The following is a 21,776-nucleotide window of genomic DNA, read 5'->3' as shown; positions in this document are numbered from 1 at the left end:
TTGCCATTTTCACATATATTTAAGATATAAATACTACTTTGTTTTCACAGTACATCTTTTTTTAAAAAAACAAACACAGTCTGAGAAAGTCAGGTATGGGACAGCAGTGTTATGTAAAATTTTGATACTGATTAGAACAATGTGAAAGGCTTTGATGAGGGGTCTTTTAGGAGGGAAAGGGGTGCTATTATAGGTTGGGTCCATGATTTGAATGAGTAGTCCCACAGTTTTGCAGTATGGTTTCATGTGCTATCATGGGGTGGGGGTAGGGAATTAGCAATATGGGGGGGAATACACAACCCATCCTGCCCTACATGCTTGCATAGTATGATAATGCAATGGATGTTCAAAATCCCATCCTTATTTTAAGCAGCTTACACTTAAAAACACATCACACAAAGTAAAGACTTCTGTATATATTTCAGATTTCAATAATAATGTCAAAAATACGTAGTATGATTTTACATAGGATTTGTGCTACATTAGAACAGTAAAGACAAACATCACTTAAGTAAAAGAAACATTAAATATTAAATAACCAAAAAATAAAATAAGGTGTAAACACTAAACTAATTTGGGAATCTGCTATTGCAACACATCCAATGAAGTGGTTTATAACCAGTATAAAAAGATTAGGACTAAGTATGTTCCAGTCTACTTGGAATACACAAAGCTCATTCCAGAAGTGTTTTTAAGAACTGGTCCAAGAGCCTAGAAGAGCTTTGACTCTCATTTGACCACCATCACTTTCTTCACTTTTAAACTTTTACACAGTTTACTTTATGCCAATTGTTCATCTTATTAAATAATAATCTGGTAACTGAGCAAATACTTTTCATTGTTGCATTTTGCTAACATCGGGGAGAAAACTGAGGGTTTGTTGGAGATTCAGTGTAAGATTTGAGTTCGTATGCAGCGCCACTGTCAACTTCCATGGATTTTCGAGAGAACAGGAGTCTTACATCTCTGTAGAGGTAGATCTTTCCAGACTTAGAACTCTGGAACCTAGGAGAACAGATGTCAGTATTAGTCACTGCTGAATGTAAAGCACATGTAAGAAATGTCACAGAAGAACGAAGCTTGGAGAAGAAATTTCTTCAATAGTCTAAATTGTTACTTTTTATCTAGTTTAAAAGGAAGTAGGTGTTTTTCCATTTTTCCTTATATAACCACTGCTTGAGGCTTGTACTCTAAGGATCAGACTGACATTTTATTTGAAGTAGTAAGAACAGATGAAACAGTGACTGCAATTTTCAATTATGTTTATGGCACATTATTGAATCAGAACACATTAGTGCATACTGTATATTTACGGTGATGAGCCTATTTGTTTGATATTTTTATAGCCTGTATCTCATTCTTTCAAAACCAATGAGAAAACTGCAAAACTGAGCATATCTCTCAGAATGTCATCCTCTTAGAACATACCAAGAAAAAGTGTTAAAGGATCTAAGCTAAGTCTGGGCATGAGCTTGTTTAAAAATCTTATAGAAGCTGGCTAGTCAGACAGACAGCTATGGTTTGCATATCAGCAGAATGTTATCCATCACACAAGAGAAAATTATAGGTTATGTTTTCAGTCACATAGACACAAAGTACAAAAGCAACCTGCCAAAACTTACAGGAGTTTTGATGAACACAGAAACATGGACATGAAAAAAGAAAAAGCAAACTGACCCTTAGGTTTTAAAGGACTGCTTTTGTTTTTTAAAAAGTCTGAATGGCAAGTTTCAACCCTAGGCAAATGTTTCTGCTGACAACCTCTTGCTAAGGGGCTTTCACAATGGAAGTGCTGACACAACTTTAATTAGGGCCTTCTAAACAGATGCTGCCACAAAGCAGTTTAGAGTTGTATGACTTCATTTGTTTGGGAGAGAATGTGTATGGTTTCAGCAACTAAAACTTGAGTCACTTGTTTCAAGTCTATTGTTAGAGCAAAGAATGAAAAACCAATACATGTGGCCCATTTGACTTTTTTCTGCATAAGCAAAAGTATAGTTAACAGGGTCCCAGTGCCTTTTTCCAAAAGATTTTTCAGCACTAAGTCAAAATCACTTAGTGTATTTCTTCCGCTGGTGACATGCTTTGCACCAGCAGGATGTGGTTGCAAAGAGGATGCCTAAGCAGGTTGCTTAACTTTGCCCAATCTGTTGCACATCAAGTTTTCACTAGCACAGCTGCAGTGCTGGATTCCTCTGCTGCATAACATCCAACAAACAAACACAAACACACACAAACACACACAAACACACACACACAGGTCCACTAGTGCAACAGCCCTTGCATTAGCAAGAAGAGAACGTTGGATACAGCCCTTTGCTCAGCAGCCTTACCTCAGATGAATGAGGTAGCGTAGTAGTCGTTCTTCAGCATGTCGAATATTTTCTTTATTAATGCTTCTCTTTGTTTCTCGTCTCACAGGGACAGAAAAGGTTCTTTGCCGTAGGAATGTTTGATGATTGGCTGGCATCTCTCGTAAGTCATATATCACCACAAACATCTTCACCACAGTCTTGTTGGGATTAAATAAGGTCTGAAAAGGACAAACAGGTGCTTCAGAATGGCACTATTCTGTCGAACCACCAAACACTTGAAAATTCATGTGTCTTCAGTAACTGCATTTTCATACACAGCAGTTGCTTCTGGAAAGAGGAGACTAAGAACTAATAAGCTTCTCAATCACCTTCCATATCATCCAAAAGTGAATGAGACCACCTCTGCAGTTGCTAGGTAACTGCTGGCTATCTTCTCAAATATGATCTTTCCAAATACTTTCTGCTCTTCTAGCCTGTGGCCTTTGGACAAAGAAAGGAGCTATCCAATACTGTAGTTCATGCCCAAGTGATTAGCAATATGTTGGAAAGAGAATTGTTAATGTAACTCTTATGTCGCAAAGTACATACCACTTGTATCGTTCCTGAAGGAGGTACCCGATAACCCCTTTTACCAAGTGACTCTAAAGCAATTACACCCTGTAAGGATCAAACAAGAAATGGAAAATTACAAATATGCATCTTAATGTAAGCATCAGTATATCAAAGTGTTTAATTTTCAAAATTATCTGCAATAGAAACTTCAAAAAGTTTTTTCACATGGGTAACACACCTGTAAAGTTAAGGTAAAGGTAACGGTACCCATGACAGTTAAGTCCAGTCATGAATGACTCTGGGGTTGCGACACTCATGTCACTTTACAGGCCAAGGAAGCTGGCGTTTGTCCGCTTCCGCAGTTTTTCCGGGTCATGTGGCCACCATGACTAAGCTGCTCCTGGCGAAGCCAGAGCAGCACACGGAAACACCGTTTTACCTTCCCGCTGGAACGGTACCTATTTATCTACTTGCACTTTAACATGCTTTCGAACTGCTAGGTTGGCAGGAGCTGGGACTGAACAACGGGAGCTCACACAGTCACAGGGCCTCCAACCGCCGACCTTCCGATTGGCAAGTCCAACCACAGTGCCGCCCACGTCCCAAAGTTAAGTTAAAAGGTAAAGGTAAAGTTAAGTTAGGAGTGCACAAAAATGTGGCTTGTAGAGGACAGTTTAGTCTCACTCACTCTGGTATGTAGTTTCCCCTTTAAGGACGGCAATTGATTATTTCAACATCTGCATTTAAATTAATCATCAAAGGTGAACCGTATTCGCATACTCCTAACTCAAGGAGTAAAGAACAGTGTCAATTCCACAGGATAATAATCACAATGCATTTATTTGCAGGAAGGAAGACAGGATAACCACAATAGCTTCCTTTCCTAACTAAGGTGACTGGGCTATTATGGGGCCCACACAGTCTTTTCAATTCAGTCCAAAGCAGTTCATCCAATGTATATTGGATGCTTTGCCTGCCACAGGAGTGGAAATCGAGAGTACTTTTGGGTATATGTGTTTTCTTTTTGTGAATGTACGTACCTATTTAGTTAGGTTGGCACACAGGTAGGAGACAAGTGAATATAACTTATCAGAATAAGATGTTCATTGGTAGCTTATATAAAGGGCTGCTTCACATATGACGTTTTCCCCACAAAAAGGAAAATGTGCAAAGTTCCAAAAGAGTTATGTAAAGTTGTAAAGAAAAACAGAAGCCACCAAATGGTGGAGGTTGGTATTTCAGTCTCACTGTAAGGCACCCAAAATAGAAAGGAGCCTCATTTGAAAGTTGGGTGAAGCTGCAACATATCCTTAATGATATGTTAACCAACAAATGGGTGCTTGGGACACCTGTGCCTCATTCCCAACCACCTTCAGCAGGTAAGAAAAGTAAGGGTCTGTTACACTCAGAGCACAAGGGGCACTGAGAGTACAGGATGAAAGATCTGGTCAGGAAAGGAGACCAAGACCAGGAGTCTCTCTCTTCCTTGTGAAGATTTAAAAGCTAATTGGGTGCTATAGTTCTGCTGAAGGAGAGATTTGCTAACCTTTACAATCAAGATTTTACAACAACTATTGGCTGAAATTACAAACATGCGAGTTCATCCTACCTGGCTGTACTAGGTACTAGGATGTGACGTTTGTAAGCAAAACCAGCAACTGGGCTCTGACTTTTGATTGGTTGATGCTGCAAGGCCAAAATGAACTACAGGAGGCTCTTTGCAGCCACAATCTGATTGGAATATGAATTTACTGCCACCAATGGTGGGCTGCAGTCATTAACTCCTGACACCTGCCAGAGTGGTTCATGTTAACTGTGCTCAAGTTTTTGCACACACAGCATGCCACCTCACTGACTTCATTCTTGAATTAATCATGGGAAAGGCCAATAACATATCTACACCCATGGAGGAAGCGGGACAGTTCTGCATTTTGTCTATGTTGCCAGTCTCTTGTTAATGCTGATGTTGTTTGTTAACTTGAATAAATACTATTTAGCCATACCAAGCTGAAGTCCTGGGTTTTTCTGGGTAGAAGCATGAGTCAGAAATGAGTGCAAAAGGATACTAACACCTAGAGGCTAAACTCATCCCTGTGCACTGATCAAAGAATTATAATAATTTCTTATCTTTTAAAAAATTATTTTTAATTTTTATTTTACAAGCAGAAAGCTCTTAAAGATCAAATTACTGTATTACATTTATCATATTTAGACTCTCCTCTCCCTCTTTCTGCAGTTCCTTATGTTTATAATATTTTTACTGCATTTCCAAATCAAACCTATGTATTATTTATCACATATAATCAATATGTTATTTCATATCGCTGCACATTTTTACATTCATCCTGCTAATGTCTTAATCTGTTCACAATATTTTTGTAAATATTCAATAAACGATTTCCACTCTATATTAAAAACTTTGTCGTCCCAATTTCTTATTCTTTCAGTAAGCTTCACCATTTCTGCATAATCCAATACTTTCTGTTGCCATAATCATTCCCTATCAACTGAAATGAGTTACAACAGGTTCTTATATTCTGTATAAATGCTGATATATAGGGTGAACAGCTGTAATCAGGCATTTGCATTTAAACTGCTGAGATTCCACACAAGAATGAATGGAAGTGGTTACTAGGCAAGAACTAGGTTGCAGTCCCGTGTTTATTGCAGGAAAACCCAGCTTAGCTGAATGCGTAGTCTGCCATTAAAAATTCAAAAAGTAAAAGTGTGCACAGGGGAAAGCAGGGACTACAGACCTTTGGCAACAAACTGCTACCAAAGCTGTGGTTCTGTGCATGCAACAATAGTATGCTTTGGATCCAAGCCAACCCAACTATCTTTAAAAATGTATCAAGATTTAGTTCAGACGTGTAAATGTATTTCCATAGCTAACTATAACGTTCAAATGTTTACCATATATGGAGAGGGTGCATTGTCATCAGAAACGCTGTAGAATGAAACTTCAACTGGAAGAGTCATGTGCGTTGGACAAAAGACCCCACTTGCTCCCACTTCAGCTGTGAAGCCATCTACAATGCCCAGGGGATCCAAACGATAGTTCAGTACAGACTCCTGGAAGAATGGAAAAAACTGTTGAAAAAAGCTACCTATGAAGTGTACTAACAGATGACAGGAAGATGCCCACTATCAGGTCAGATTACTTGCCCATCTGGAACAGTATAGTCCAGAACAACAGGCAGCAGCTCTACTGAACTTTTTTACATCACCTGCCATTAAAAAACTAGGGATGAAGGATTTCAACCTGGGTTCTTCTGCATGCAAACCAAACACTTCACCACCGAGCTGTAGTCCCAACATGGCAAATATCATCACTTAACCTAGTTAACCCCAAGATGGCATGCTAAGCACACTGACTGCTGGAGTAGAGATTTGAAATGCCTGGTTTAAAATGACTTAAGTCAGTGGGTTTTAAAATTTACACATATTGGGCCGGATTCACCTAACCACCCCTTTCAGTATAAGCCCTGCCCAAGGACTTCCACCTGTGTAATGGGGTTTCCCCCCTGCACCACCATTGACTCTGGGGGGTTGGCAGACAATATAGTATTGATTCTGTAAAACCCAGAATAATTATTCAAATTGGCTTAAAGATACTAGATTTAACAGGGTTTTTATTTTTAACCATAATGTTAAAGCTGAACAGAAACCTAATCAAAAAATGGCAAGAACTTCTGCTTTAATTTATTTGGGCAGATAAAAGATCTTGAGTTACATCACAAACTCTCTACCAACAGAAAATATGAAGAGAAATGGCTTTTCCCAAAATAAAATACTAAAACAATGCATCTATGCTTAAGTCACCAGAAAATCTGGTTTATTTATATATGCTTTGGTCTAATATAAAAAAGGGGTCTTAAAATTATTGATGCAAATCCTCTCACACAAAATATATACATCATGGTTGGGGGGTGGGAATCAAAAGTAAACATAGTCCAGGTCTAACCACAGTTTACTACAAGGAATGCAAAACAAAACAAAACAAAACAAAAAAACCTTTTAGGAGACATGTCAGAGTAGGAGGCAAACAGACAAAGCAAATTAGGATCAATGATGAAATAAATTTTAGGCAAATTATACCATCAAGCAGCAAACTATGAAATGGGGCAGCAGCAGGCTCCCCTTAATTAAATTCTGTAGATCTTCGGATGAAGAATGGTATACAAATGTAAATAATAACCACCACCACCACCACTTAAGAAGATTTTGTACTATTGAGGAAGCACAAGATTTGAAATTTTAATTTCAGAAAGTGACCAGTCAAAAGGAACCTTAAGACAAATATATAAAATAATTACAGAACTAGAACCAGCTCAGGTATCAATCAAAGTGGAATGCTGATATGCCTAGCAATATATACCCCCCTCAAAATGGACCTGGGTCTGGAAAAATGTTTTGAAATGTACACTTTGTATACATTTAAAAGAAAATTCCTATAAAATAATGACTCCGGTTAGGCTAAATAAAATATATTCATCTGTTTGAGATGCAGAGCCCCTGCCCTGCCCCTCTTCTGGCACGGTTTACGGCATGCATGTCAGCAGCAGCACCCATGCTTATCGCATGCAACTGTTGAGATGTCTGTACAAATATTTATGTAGTTATCTATTCATAACATTATATTCATTAATATTTTTTAATCTGTCAAAAAAAACCCACCCCATTTATCTTTAATTAAAAAGTCTGTACAAAGCCATTTGCGCCTGGCACCAGAAAAGGAAAAGAACAGGCACTAAGTGTGCTGAGAATCACACTGGGCATATCATAGTAGAGTATCAATAATAACTTATTATTATTATTATTATTATTATTATTATTATTATTATTATTATGTATTATTTATACCCCGCTCATCTGGCTGGGTTTCCCCAGCCACTCTGGGCGGTTTCCAACAAAAATAATAATAATACAGTAATCTATTAAACATTAAAAGCCTCCCTGAACAGGGCTGCCTTCAGATGTCTTCGAAAAATCTGGTAGCTGTTTTTCTCTTTGACATCTGATGGGAGGGCGTTCCACAGGGTGGGTGCAATACATCAGTTGCAAGAAGTAGAGTATTTTGGGAGCATGTACATACCTCAAAGTTTCCAAGGAGGCTAAGACTTGTTACAGGTGGTGCACTGGAACTTAGAAATGGTTTCTCATGAACATCTGGGTCACTCTCTCTCCTTATACACCCTCCTGGGCTATTTTAAAAGTTTTTTTAAAAAAACAAACCAAGAGTCATTACTTATTTCCTTCACAGTTACCGTATTTTTCCATGTATAAGACCTTTTTTCTGAATTTTCTGTGATAAATTGAGGGTCGTCTTATACACAGGTTAATATGCTAAGTAAATGAGGGCTGGTGCTGCAGTGGTAGCAGGGAAATGTCGGAGAGGCGGCTGCTTACCCGCTCTTTCTGGCTTAGAAAGAGTATTTGGTGAGTGCCAGTATGTGGTGTATTACGGCACCAGTTCTATCAGCCAGATCATCGAATACATGGGGCCGTGTTATACATGGAAAAAATACAGTATATGCACACAGACATTTTGAATTAAAGCTGCAAAGTTTGAACTACGTATGCCAGGAGTGACCAACATGTGGCTCTGCAGATATTGCTGGACTACAACTCCCATCAACCCTTGCCCCAGGCTATGCTAGCTGGGGGCTGGTAGAAACTGTACTTCAACAATACCTAGAGGACTACAGATCAGCCCCCTCCACTGTCTTACGCTTTGACGTTAAACTAATGTACATTTTAAAATTTATAAACACTACTCCTAAAAATGTCAGTTTGACACACACTTTTCATAGATTCTGCTTCCACAGATTTGAAAAACTGCTAGTTTTGACATTGCACAAGGTAACAGTCTAGCATGTATCACCTAGGCATCTTTCTGTGCAATCATTGGGAATTTCCTAAATGTTTGGATTCATCAGCATTTCACAGAAGGCCTGTGTGCATTTAGCAACACAAGTAAGGCACAAACGTGTCTTAGCCTGCCAGTTAAAACAATGACAAGATACCCAGGTTGTATTGTTGAATCTGGGCAATGCATCATTTTTGCCAAGAAATTAAATAGGTGTGACTAAGTGACTATATACTACCGGTAAGTGATCGTGACTAAGTTGTATATAAATTGTTGAAATAAATACATCTGTACCTTTTAGAAGTTTTTTCTAAAAAGAATTTAATGTCTTGCTAAGTTAATCAGTGGTGTCTTTTTAGCTGATTTAGTTGGTTTTTTTATTTAGCTGATTTTTAAACCAGCTAGATTTTAAATCAACTACAAGGTTGTAGCCCTAGTTACTGTACACATAAAATTAGCTGAGTTTGAGGAGATCTTGTTGAAGGTGCACATTTGTGCTTTCTTCATGCACACCCACAGTTACAGATTACATTGTAAAAACATACAAATATTATAAACCTTTTGGTAAATAAAAATACCTTTTGGAGGACAAACATTTCAATTGTAATAATGATGTATCTAAATCAAAGCATCCCGATCGTGTTTTTCTTTCAGGAACCTCAAAGGAAGGAGATTGGGGATAAAAACAGACTTAGGTTTTGACCACAAGACCTTGAAATCTTGATATCAAACATTTTAAAATGTTTTAGGGGCTTAATGGAAGCAAATGGATATAATGAAAGCAGAGTGTATCCAGCCTCCCACCATTGGCATTAGAACCGAAAAGGAACTCTGTAACAGGGGTTACAGAGTTAAATTGTGCCCATGTGGACCACCAGTGGTCTGTGAACATCATTCAGGTGAATGGTTGTAAAACATTCTGCATCATGTTTGTGAAAACAATTAAAAACAATACTGCCTATAGCACAGTGTGTTACAATTGCTGCAGGAGACAGAAAAATAATTTAAGTGGTCCACCAACACCCTTAGTAATTTTCAAGTGGTCCAAAGGGGTATAGATTACGAACCACTAGTATATAATCAGTAGTTTGAATAGTATTTATTGGTTTGCTTTTCAAGTTAAATCATTTGATATGGCAGATAGCCATCTGTGATGCAGATAGGCTCTCTTAATTTAAATTAACTGCCAACAACGCACGCAAGCATTACATGCAAATCCGAACACAAATGTATTTCCACATCAGAGTGCAATCTAAATCTAACATTATGTAGTTAAATCTAAAATTATATATAGTTAACCTAGCAACAACCCTAAATGTACAACAGAAAGCTTCAATTTTCTTGAATTTATATCTATTGTAACTGGGTTTTTAAAATATTTTGCTTTTGAGTTGTTGTAACCCACCCTGGGACCTCATGGTAAAGGATAGGTATTATTAATAATGCTGAACCAAGAAGTATTATCTGTGTGAAGCTTATATTTTTGGATTAGATCCTGTTTAAGCAAAAAAGTAGCACGCAAAAAAATAATAAAAGGAAGTATCTCCAACATCCAGTGTCTGGGGTTGCACACACACAGACTCAATGTTGTGTGCATTTTGTTCAACAAGTTACTATGATACTATCACGGACAGTAATTTGTATGGGAGGAAAATGATCCATTCAAGTTTTCACCTTTCCCAACAGGCAATCAATGTTATCTAAGCTGATTGCATTGGCAATTCATTTTGTGGGAAGATGCTTTTTTGGGTAGTGTTATCTATGGATCAGACCTAGGGGCTATCTCTCAGTCGCTGCTCTCAGACTTTGGAACCCTCTCCCTAGGGAAGTTAAGATGGGCTTCCTTCTTGATGTCCTTTCACCGGAAAGTGAAGACCTTCTTGCTCCAACAGGCTTTTGGGAACTGACCGTTTTAAATGACAGGGTGGATGCCATGCTGTCTATGTTGTGATTGTTGATACCAGGCATCCCAAACTTTGGCCCTCTAGATGTTTTGGCCTACAACTCCCATGATCCCTAGCTAACAGGACCACTGGTCGGGGAAGATGGGAATTGTAGTCCAAAACATCTGGAGGGCCAAAGTTTGGGGATGCCTGGTCTATACGTTTTTAATAGGTTATAGGTTTTTAATAGGTTATAGGTTTTTTAACGATTTCCCCCCTGTGTGTTTAGCTGTTCTTCTTTTCTCTGAAAGCTGTCATGAGTCCCTGTCAGGGAGAAAGGTGGGTTATGAAGCAGCAGCAGCAGCAGTCCATGTGAGCTAAAATTATGCATTTGGGTCATTTCACAATGCTTTCAGTTGCACTCTAAAACTATAAAAGAGACTACTATAATTGTTATCTCCCACCAACTGAGGCTAGCTTTTTCTAATTTATTGCTTTGTTTCTATGTATAAATGTTTTAATAGGTGAATGCCCTAACAAGGAGTAAAAATAATTTGGAGGCAAAGTATCTAAAATACAGCACATCCTGTGTTTTAAAAATATTATTATGAAACATAACAAAACTATGTAACGGCAACTTACAGGACTTGAAAGTAGAGGCAATCCAGTTCGAGGATGGAAAGCCTTCGTAGAAGTCCCAACCAAATGGTGAAAATTGTTCCTATGCAACACATGTTTGAGTGGTGCTGTGCGCTGCCCACAGAGGAAAAACAATCAGTTATAAATAGGAAACCTCTGAAGTTCAGTTCTCTTGCACATTTTACATTACATTTGCATAGGTGATTTCTCAGGGACAATGTCTTATCCTAAGTATACTGAACTTCCAAAATTCATAAGGAAGTGACAAGTGCAAGTTACTCCATGCTGGTTCTCCATATGTCAGGGCTACAGATCAATGCAGGTAGCATCCACAGTACACCAGTAGAAATCCCATTAAGGCAGGCATCCCCAACCTTTGGCCCTCCAGATGTTTTGGACTACAATTCCCATCATCCCTGACCACTGCTCCTGTTAGCTAGGGATTATGGGAGTTGTAGGCCAAAACATCTGGAGGGCCGCCAGTTGGGGATGCATTAAAGGATTCTCCAACAGCAAGTTCCTTGCTTTGGGGTAAAGAAGGGTATATGTTTCTGATTTAGAACTAAAGAACTGGAATAAGAGCCTAAGAAAGCTCCCTTGTGGATGTACCTTCAGCAGCTCATTTTAAGATTACAGCTCAGTTCAAACAGCTAAGTTGTCAAATTACAGTTTACAGAGCAGCTCGCTCACATTCCAATCGTAGTAGATACTGCATGCTGACTCGTTTTTTACTTGCACAACTGCACAAACAGGCATTGTTTATTTGTAGAATCAAACATGCATTATGGAGCATTGATGCTAGGGTAGCCATATCAAAATTAAGGGATACAATGGAATCAGGATGCTTTCCCTTGGGAATTACAACATCTTCTGTTTTATAGCAACATGTTTTGGAAAAGTAGATAATCTAGAATAAGACACAATGGGGAATCAGTTTGGGTACATAAGTGCATTATTAGCAAAGATTATAAAGAATCTACAGACATTCAACATCACATGCAAGGGTACAGCATGAATGTGCTTTTGACTGAAGTACTGTCTACTATAAGGATTTCAGTTGACCCACAATACATTGAAAGTGTCACTTCAGCACTTTATTGTGGAGCCAAGTATGATAGAAATTAAATGTATGAGTAGTCGGATACGTTTTAAAAAGCAAAAACAAAAACATGCAAGTTAGCTACCACCCACCAGCACCTCTGCATTCTTCTTTTGTTCAAACAAAGCCACCAAGCCTTCTCCAACCAGCTTCTTCTGAGAACGCTTTTGAACTTCATAGTCTGTTGGGTCTTCATTCTCATCGTGTTCATTTTTCACTTTGTCTTGTTTATTCTTGCATTTGAAACTTTCATGATCTCTATGTAAATAATTTTCAATACTAGTCAGCTGGGAGCTTTGTTCACAAATATTTGGTTGTTTAGAGTCTTTGTTTAAGCGCTTAAGTTCATTTCTGTGCAAACTATCAGGTGCCTGTGTTACAGTCACTTTTATATTTTCAGGTATTTTGGACTGATCCCACAGTGGATTTGAACAGTCTGGGATGTTGTTTTCGCTAGTGATTGTTTTGTCCTTATGTTTATCTGTGCAAACTACTTCATCAGTGCTACTGAAATCAGAACATTGCTTGGCAATACCTTTCTTTACTACTTGAGATTTATGGGAACAACCAGAAATTATAGATTCTAATTTATCTGCCAGTTCAGATTTATAATCTTCTTCGCTACATGATTGGTTTGTATAGGTTAATTGACTTTTATTTCTATTGACAGGAGACAGCTGAAATGTGTTTTGGACTACTTCATTAGACTCTGCTAGTAGGAGTTTTCTTCTTGCTTGGGATTTTGGAGATAACTTCATTTCAACATCATATCTAAATGAATTCAAAGGGGTTGCTGGTGTTTTACCTCTTGTTTTTTGGTTGTCTTCCAAGAAAGTCAATTTTGAACTAGAGAAGGAATCTGAAAATATTCCCTTTCCTTTCTTCAGTGGGCTGTCCTCTTCACAGGAAGTGTGAAAAGTCTTTGGATTAACTGAACTAATTTCATGGACATTAAACACAGGATGACTAACATGAGACACGGGTGGATCACAGTGAATCAGGTGTTGAGCAATCCTTGCTATGACCTCCTGCCGCTCTTGAAGTAAGGAGCTTATCAGAGGGTTGGTTTCCTCTATAGTTTGGCGAGAGCACTGGTTCATTGGAACATAGGCATCTGACAATGGTGTTTCTGGTATTATTCGAGGTTTTCCAACATTGCTATTTTCTGGTGAAGGAAGTTCTGAGTCAGCAGTAGAAGAGAACAATTCTCTTCCTTTCTTCTGCAAGCCCTCCTCTTCGTACGCACAACGTGCAACTTTTGAGCTAACCAAACCTGCATCATTTGTGTTGTATGGCCTCCCTAAGGTGGGTGACGTTGCTGGATCACAGTGAATCAGATGTTGGGCAATTCTTGCTATAACTTCATGCCGCTCTTGGAGTAAGCAGCCTATCAAAGGAATAGACTCTCCTAATGGCTGGCGGGAAGAGTAGCCATTATGTATGTGGGAATCAGCTAAACAAATTGATTTTAACGGTTCCTGCAGTAACCTCTTGCTGTCAACAGAAGCCGTGTAGCACTGAACTTTAGACTCCGATGCCCCAAAGTCAGACACAGGCCCAGTTGGTGGATAAAGTTTCATATTTTTAACAGATGTACTAAACTCAGGGCCTTTTCTCACACCAAGCAAACCTTCAGTCCTCATTATTCTGCCGCAAGCACGCTGTGAGGTGGGCACAGTGCATTGCTCTGCCTTGATGGAATCACAGTGCTGATGTACATTATGATCTTCTATCCCCTTTTCATAAAATCCAAGGTTGGTGTGAATACTGCAGGTCAGGACTGGATAGTTAGATTGTCTAGGCAAAGACTGGACACTGACTTTCAAGGCCACGTTGTGAGAAACGTTGGGAACAGGGAAAAAATGCTCAGTTGGGGTCTGGGAAAATGTCCACTGAAGATCCACATGCGCCGCACTGACTCTGAAAAATTAGAAAACATATGGGATTTTAAATGCAAACCAACTGTTTATACATAATGCAATATAGTTCTGGGGAGAGGGCTCCTGAGCTCTCAGCAGACACATATTTTTTAAAAATAAAAAACCCCATTTTTATCCCAAACTAGGTCATACAGAGAAACACAACTGGAAAAATCATTGCTTCTCTCTAATCACCAGATGTCTGCTAAGTGAGAGCTAATGTCTCATTAAGGCCTACCTGTAGAGTATATTACGAGGGACTGCTCCATGTGATACACTCAGCCAAGCACTTAACTGAGAAAAGAACACAAAAGAGCGGACAGCCAACAGGAGGGTCTTCTCTTCAATAAATCGATCACCACTTCTAAAAATACATAAACAAATATCTGTTGATTAAAAACATTATATGGAAAAGAAAGCAAAACATTAGTTTGGCTTTGATTAGATTATCCAAATAGAGAGTGAAAATACTCTCCCATGCACACTTTTGCTACAATAATTCCCTTCATAAAGGGATTCTCTTGCATCTTGCAAGAACTGAACAAGGAATCAGAATTATTAACAGACAATAGCAATGAGTAGCAAAATCAAGCCTGCTTTCCAATTTCTACTGTACCTACAAAATATATCACTAAAAACTAAGGTAAGAAATTAAGCACACACTTTCAGTGTCATCAAGAATAGAGAGCCTGGTGCATTCACTAAAATATATTCTAATTACTCACAATCCATTAGCATACAAAGCTGGAATGCACTATTTGCGAAGTCAATGAGTATGTAAAATTACAGAAAAGTAAAAATCAACTTCAATTTAATATTTTCCTTACACAAAAGAAACAATCTGACAAATTGTAACTAATGCCCAAACCAAATAAATGAAAACATATACATTAGCCTCTTGTAGACTTAAGATTCTATGCCAACTGTTATGTATTTCACCAACCCTCATCATATATAAACTTACTGTCGTGGAACTGGCTCCAAAATCCACCTTTCTAGTAACAATGCATCTTGCTTGATTGCAGGATCATTTAAGTCATTTCCTTCTGTAGTAGACCCTTCATCACTGTAACAACAGTCTGGAAGTAGCATAACTTCTATCATGATCGGAATATTATTCTTCCACAACAACGTAACCTCGGACCTAGTGCGCCTAGCTTGACGACACTTGAAAAAAATATGAGACAGCAGTATATTAGATTTAAATCTGCTTCTTATGTACAAACCAGAAAGACACACTTCTGTAAGATACAAAGTTTATAATGTGTTTTTGAAAAGGTGACACAGCTTGGCAAAGCTCTTCTTGAGCTATTTCCAATTCATCCAGTTCCACTTCATCCTTGATTAAAGCATGGTCAATGGTACCCAAGAGGGTAACATGGCCAGAATCAAACGCTGCAGCTTTCTAAATTCAATGACTTGCTTAAATTTTTAAAAAGCAATTAAACTAGCTCAGATCCAATAAATGATGTGTTGAACTCAAAAGCATTAGGAATTTGGTAATATTTGCTCAACAACATGGCCATTGCATATCTCCAATGTATATTTGATTTTTGGTACTCATTCAGTTTCTGATATTCTACAACCTCTTAACTATTTGAACGTTAGGACATTAGCACAGTTTATTCCCTAATCAAAAAACGCAAATTAGAATGTTCTATTCTAAATTTCTCTCCTGCAAGTTGAGGGAGCTACTATACACTAATTCTGCATAGCATGAAACATTTACAAGTCCCACCAGTGGTACAAACAGATAAATCTTATCAGAACACCAACCAATATTTGACTATTGTGCTTTAAGAAAACTAGGGATTCTAGCATTTTATTGAATGACAAATACTGATAAGATTTAAGTAAAGTGTCCTTGTACTATATAGGTGGTCTTTTTAAGGCGTTAAATATAACACACACAATACTATATACCATTTGCAATTTAATTTACTGGAAGAACTACTTTAAACAGTTGAATAGTCTATTGATCATTATACCTGGGCCAATTTGTCACAGCATTCATGCTTAGTTGTTACGGGCTGACTTGATTGCGCAGGAGGGCAGTGGAAGCCTTCAGTCCTACCCTTCACAGAATATTCTGGTGTTCTACCTTCTGTAATCAGCAAAGCTAAGTTGACGAGGAATTCCTCTGCTTCATATTCAAAGTATTCATCCAGAGTGTCTAAGACAGACCAAAACATCCACTTATATAAGAATACCAATATGCACAGTAATTCAAAATCTATTTCTTTGTTACATACACACACTCTACTTTGACAAAATTCAAACGTATTTTTAATTCTTTTTAAAATTATAGTATACGAAAAGCATCATCATGTCACCATATCACTCTTTTTGCACATTACAAAATCATAAATTGTATTCTAAATGTCCTTCTAAATTTTGCCACTAGTTCCAGCAAAGGCCAAGCAACTTTCTGTATTCCAGTGCTGATTGGCTACACAGAAGCAGCCTTCCCACTGGACTGACAGGGAAGTATATAGGATCAATGTCAAAAATACAATTTGTACAGCTGTACAAAATAGTTCCCACAATATCATAATTTCTGCCATCTAAGTTTTGAGTCTTCTCATGCTTGCATAGTGAAAATGGCATCACCTATGCACAACAGTGGCTATCATAATATTCTGAATAATGCTAAGGAACTAATTGGAGGGAATTAGTTGCAGATAGGAACTAATGGGAGGGAAAACTAAGGTGGAGAGAAGTAAAATTCACAAATCAGCCCAAAATAACTCGTTGACATTAAACAATCTGCCTTTTTTTCTTCATCAAAAGATTCCAGGGTGGTATACAAAAATGTCAGTAATTGTGTATACTTGAAACACAATCAAAAAAGCCTGCAAACACCCCATTTCAATCCCACCCCCTTTTATGACATTTTTGAAATGTTTTCAGGTCACTTCCAAGTTCGGTGCAATGCACGGCCAGGTACATATTGAAGATGCGAGGGGGGGTGCGGTTGCCTGTATGTGCATTATTGTACATATTGTTTCATTGAATAGTTACTTTGCAAAATTCGGATAAATTCAAATTTCAAAAGACACCAGTGTTTTGATTTGTGTATTGGCTTGAGATGTGAAAATTAGATAGTTTCTCATTAAAATATAAATAAAATCTAATTTCTTCACCATCCCTAGTTCCATGTTAAGCAGAAAGCATTGGACTAAATCATTAATATTCACTGGGCAAGAATCAATCAGTACATCAGCTTTAAAAAGTTACTTTTGGATAAGTTTTGAAGAGCTTCCACTCCTATATTACAGAAGAATTTTTTTAAAGCAACTTCGAATAATGGACACCTCTTGTGCCAAACAGGATTTACAAGGAGCACACAGAATATGCATTGTTACAGCACAAGTCCAGTCTAAACTAAAGAATTAAAATTCAGCAACTCTGAGTAGATAAAGCAGCAGCTGGCAGTGCTCTTCATAAATTACACTTACTTGATTCCAGCAGATGCATAATGTAACAAATTCCCTTGTTTTATGCTTCTATCACAGAACTCCCCATTGTGAAAAACTGCAGGCCTCATTTGCATTCTGCTTCAGTGGTACTGAGTCCAAGCATTTTTAAAGATTACAACGTTTAAAATGTAAGTTTATGTTTCACAATGGTTTAGTTACAGTAAAGAACAAACCCATCTACCACCCACTTTAGCTGAATTACTAACAGTCAAGCAGAGTAAATAGCAAAACAACAACAACCCTATTTCCATTTAACTTATATAAGGAAATGTTTTTTTAAAGACTTGCATCTTTAGAAAACTTTGAGCAACAAGAGGAAAACCCAAAACAGTAGTTCAGGTTTTAGAAACTCAGGCATTTGAATAGTTACTCAACAACTGAGGTAAGTTTACTGAAACCTATAGCTGAAGGCTGAAACTTTGTTCAAGAGATGTTCTAGAATTTAGTTTCGGGGAAGACGAATGTAAGAAAGGAGACCAGAGCAGCAAAAGACTTCAAATTTGCTTGTGCCTTTCTAGAGTTCTGTTTCCTTGGAATGGTCAACGAAGACTGGGGTTTCTTTAGGATATATGGTTTTATTTACACTAGGGTTGCCAGACTCAATAGAGGACAGGACTTCTGTGCCTTTAATTGCCTTGCTCTCTTTTGAGTCTGGAAACCTTAAAGAGAAACCAGCATACCCTTTGCTTGGAAATTAAACAAAGGGTCTGCTGGTTTCTCTTTAAGGTTTCCAAACTCAAAAGAGAGCAGGGCAATTAAAGGCACAGAAGTCCTGTCCTCTATTGAGTCTGGCAACCCTAATTTACACACGCATATACAACCTGAGCAAACAATGGAAGAGCTCACAGCATTAACACTTCAACAGATATTGCCTCCCTATTAGGTTTCCAAGAACCCAGGAGCTACAGCTTTGGGCCCCACTCAGATCAAGACAAGCCCCTGGCTATTGTTCTCCATCCAAGGAAGATGTGACACCCAGCTAGGTGAGGTGGGAAAAGCCTACCCATTTGTCTCTGTGGTAACAGGGCTAACTCTTTAAGATGCTAAGGACAGGTACTTAGCTGAGCTGCTACGGCCATTATCTTAACAAAGGAACTAGTTTGACTGCTTCAGCAGGTTTCCTCTTATAGATTCTTAACTCACAAATACAGGATCACAGATTTGGAAAAGATCCATGGGTATCATCAAGACCGACCCTACAACAACAGTCTTCACTAGTTTTTAAACCGGCAGAATCTCTGAATGGTAAGCAAGGAATTCACTGACTGTATGGAAACTCACAACTACCGTAGAACATAGGAAGTGGCCTATCAATTTTTGTGCTACCATTTATGTAGAACAAGCTTGGACTGAAGGAATTTAGAAAGGAGCTGCTGCCTCCCCTAGCAACTGTGGCCTCCCCAAGAAGCATCTCCATCCCAGCCAGGGAACAACAGAAATACCCAATGATATTCAAAACTTATTTTATACATATTGGAAATTCATGAGACAAAAATATACTTTTTGCCCATTTTTACAACACCATGTTATTCATTAATGTCAAAAGCAAGAAGCTTTCATAACATCAAGGTACAGAAAATAAAATATGCTGGTACAATTGGACAAATCCATTTCCAACTGAATGACTGGGGGGGGGAGATGAACCAAGTCCCCCTGCCCCCCCAAAAAAGCCCTTTGAATTGTGTCTTCATGATTATTTGTGTTCAGGGTAATATTGGGGTGGCTGTAGACAATGCCACTTTCAATACTGACTGTGCCTACAAAAGTTTTGGGGTGGACATACTCCTTTGTTTTCAACTGGTGAAATCCTCCCATTTTTCATACCACTCTTTTTTTGGGGAGAGGGGGGTGTCCTGCTTCTGTTACACTACAGTGCAAGAGTAGCCCTCCAGATAGCAATAATGCAGGAATATTGAGGAAGTATTGCAGAAATAATCAAGTGGAATGATGTATGAACAGCATAGTATAAAACTACCACTAATGCACTATTATTGCATCAATGACATGTTGAAATTTGTTGCAGAATACACCCATAAAAAATACCAGTCTGTAGGGGCCCTCATGCAACATAAAAAATTAAAACTGGTGTTCAAAATAGGATGATACCCAAAACAAGGAGTTGCTATATACCTCAACAACATGTAACATTCTCAGCTAACACCCCTTTGGTTCCTATTACAACAAATATTAAGTCAAGCATTGTCCATGACACACTATAAGATACTAAAATTGACATTTCTACTTAGCAAGATCAAAATCACAAACAGTTCTCACCAATTCAACAGGACTTGTAAAATAACATTATTGATTATTCCAAGAACCTGTGATTTTCTAAATTTCAATCAATCATGCCAATTATAGTCATAAAAAGAAAGTATTTTTCCACCTGCCAATACAAACAGCAGCAGGACATTCTAATATAAAGGTAGCATAAGCATTGTCAGTTATGATCAAGGCAGTGGGTATTTAAGAGATTTATAGTACACCTTTGTCCAACTAACTAAACAAATTCACATGACTTTGCAATGTTCACATGTTGGGATTTTGTCTGGTTTGGCCATTATTCTGGTTCAAAATCATTCAGATGATAAAATAGTTTGCAAATGAGTAAAGCTAGAACTTGCCCAATGCTTCTGTCTTTTGCTAGCAAATATACAATGGGAGTTATTAGAGAATGGAGCAGATGCCCACCTAATCAGGCACTTGCCAAAAGAGTGCTTTTAAAAACTTCCCATTAAAACAAAGCACTATGAAAAATATCACAACATTTAAAACAAAGGGCAACAATTTGACAATACTGTATACTCCCTCCACAGTACTTGGGATTGTAAAAATTGAAGTGGATTTCATAAAGAAGTTCCATGGGCAGAAGAGGATATTGGATAACATTGCAAGAGATTCAACCTTGGAAGGTACTGGTTGTGAGCTCAGCTTTGGTAAAATACCTATGTTTTGTAATCAGGTCATCAGACATGCTGAGTCCCCGACAGAGTGATCAGCTACAACTAATGAAACTTGAGAAGGTCTATTTTAAATTCTGTAACTTTAGACTATCAGTAAACATACACAAGTTCAAAGTCAGCACAGCTTAAGCCCAGGATAGTGTTTTCAGTACAGTATGTTTTACTAGAACTGTATTACAAATCCAGTTTTTAAGCAGGTAGTAAAATATTCCCACATAAATTTTATCTATTTGATTCTAAGAACAACTTTTACTTTCTTGATTAGGTGAAAGTTATAGTCTTTCCGTGATCTATATATAGCTATATATGGCTAAAATCTTAACCCATATATGGCAGAAATTTTAAGCATATCTACTTGACTGTCCCAGGAGTCAATGGAGCTGCCTTCAGGTAAACATACTGAGAACAGAATACTAATGTGCATAAACGTCAAACTAACAGACAAGGGAGTCCTTTACATAAGTATCATTTAACCAGTGGTCAACAATTCATACATTTGGTGAATGTATACTCAGTGCTTTTTTTTCCTTTAAAAAATGTTTAGGGGTACTCGCATTTTCCTACTCATATTGAAGTACTGCCCCTCAATGAGGCCAAACTTAGATTCACAAAATGTTTAGGGGTATGCGTACCCTTGCATCACCCCAGGAAAAAGCACTGTTTATACTTATTTATAGCATTTGTTTATTGCAACAATTCTGCTCCAAAGAGGACACGGTGTGACTTGCAACCCAAAACCCTAAAATCCAGATTGTAAACACACACACACACACACACACACACACACACACACACACACACACAAACAAACAAACAAACATGAAACAGTATTTAAAAGGAGATAATTGCATGAAATATAGCATTATCTGGAGCCACAGAATGTGCAGGCTGATCTCCCATGGTATATTCACACAGCTCTGACCTAGTTTCACCCATTATCCCAGGGAGTTATCCCAGTTGCAAGCCTCTCCTGAGGGGAGGTTATTGGTGCATGTGTATTTTGTAACAGCCTGTACTGTGTATTCTTAGAACATATTTTTGAGGGCCAGGATTCACAG

General features: G+C 38.0%; 1 protein-coding gene across 3 annotated transcripts in view; it reads right to left on the bottom strand.

The window, feature by feature from the left end:
• ATOSA (atos homolog A) overlaps positions 1-21,776 on the bottom strand; it is a 44,573-nt gene continuing 22,797 nt past the window's right edge. For all 3 annotated transcript variants that reach the window (XM_035130740.3, XM_088656784.1, XM_088656783.1), the window contains 11 exons: positions 16,265-16,449; positions 15,241-15,443; positions 14,515-14,640; positions 12,450-14,277; positions 11,262-11,372; positions 9,315-9,394; positions 7,963-8,071; positions 5,781-5,939; positions 2,904-2,972; positions 2,334-2,533; positions 1-1,005 (listed from right to left, as the gene is read on the bottom strand). In XM_035130740.3, the coding sequence (XP_034986631.2) occupies positions 852-1,005; positions 2,334-2,533; positions 2,904-2,972; positions 5,781-5,939; positions 7,963-8,071; positions 9,315-9,394; positions 11,262-11,372; positions 12,450-14,277; positions 14,515-14,640; positions 15,241-15,443; positions 16,265-16,449 (3,224 nt within the window). In that variant the 3' untranslated portion in view covers positions 1-851. The remainder of the gene's footprint in view (positions 1,006-2,333; positions 2,534-2,903; positions 2,973-5,780; positions 5,940-7,962; positions 8,072-9,314; positions 9,395-11,261; positions 11,373-12,449; positions 14,278-14,514; positions 14,641-15,240; positions 15,444-16,264; positions 16,450-21,776) is intronic.

This window comes from Zootoca vivipara, chromosome 13, assembly GCF_965207765.1.
Source record: "Zootoca vivipara chromosome 13, rZooViv2.hap1.1, whole genome shotgun sequence".
NCBI classification, from domain to species: Eukaryota; Metazoa; Chordata; class Lepidosauria; order Squamata; family Lacertidae; genus Zootoca; species Zootoca vivipara.
The sequence above is the reverse complement of the archived record's forward strand: the minus strand, read 5'-3'. Positions and strand labels throughout refer to the sequence as shown.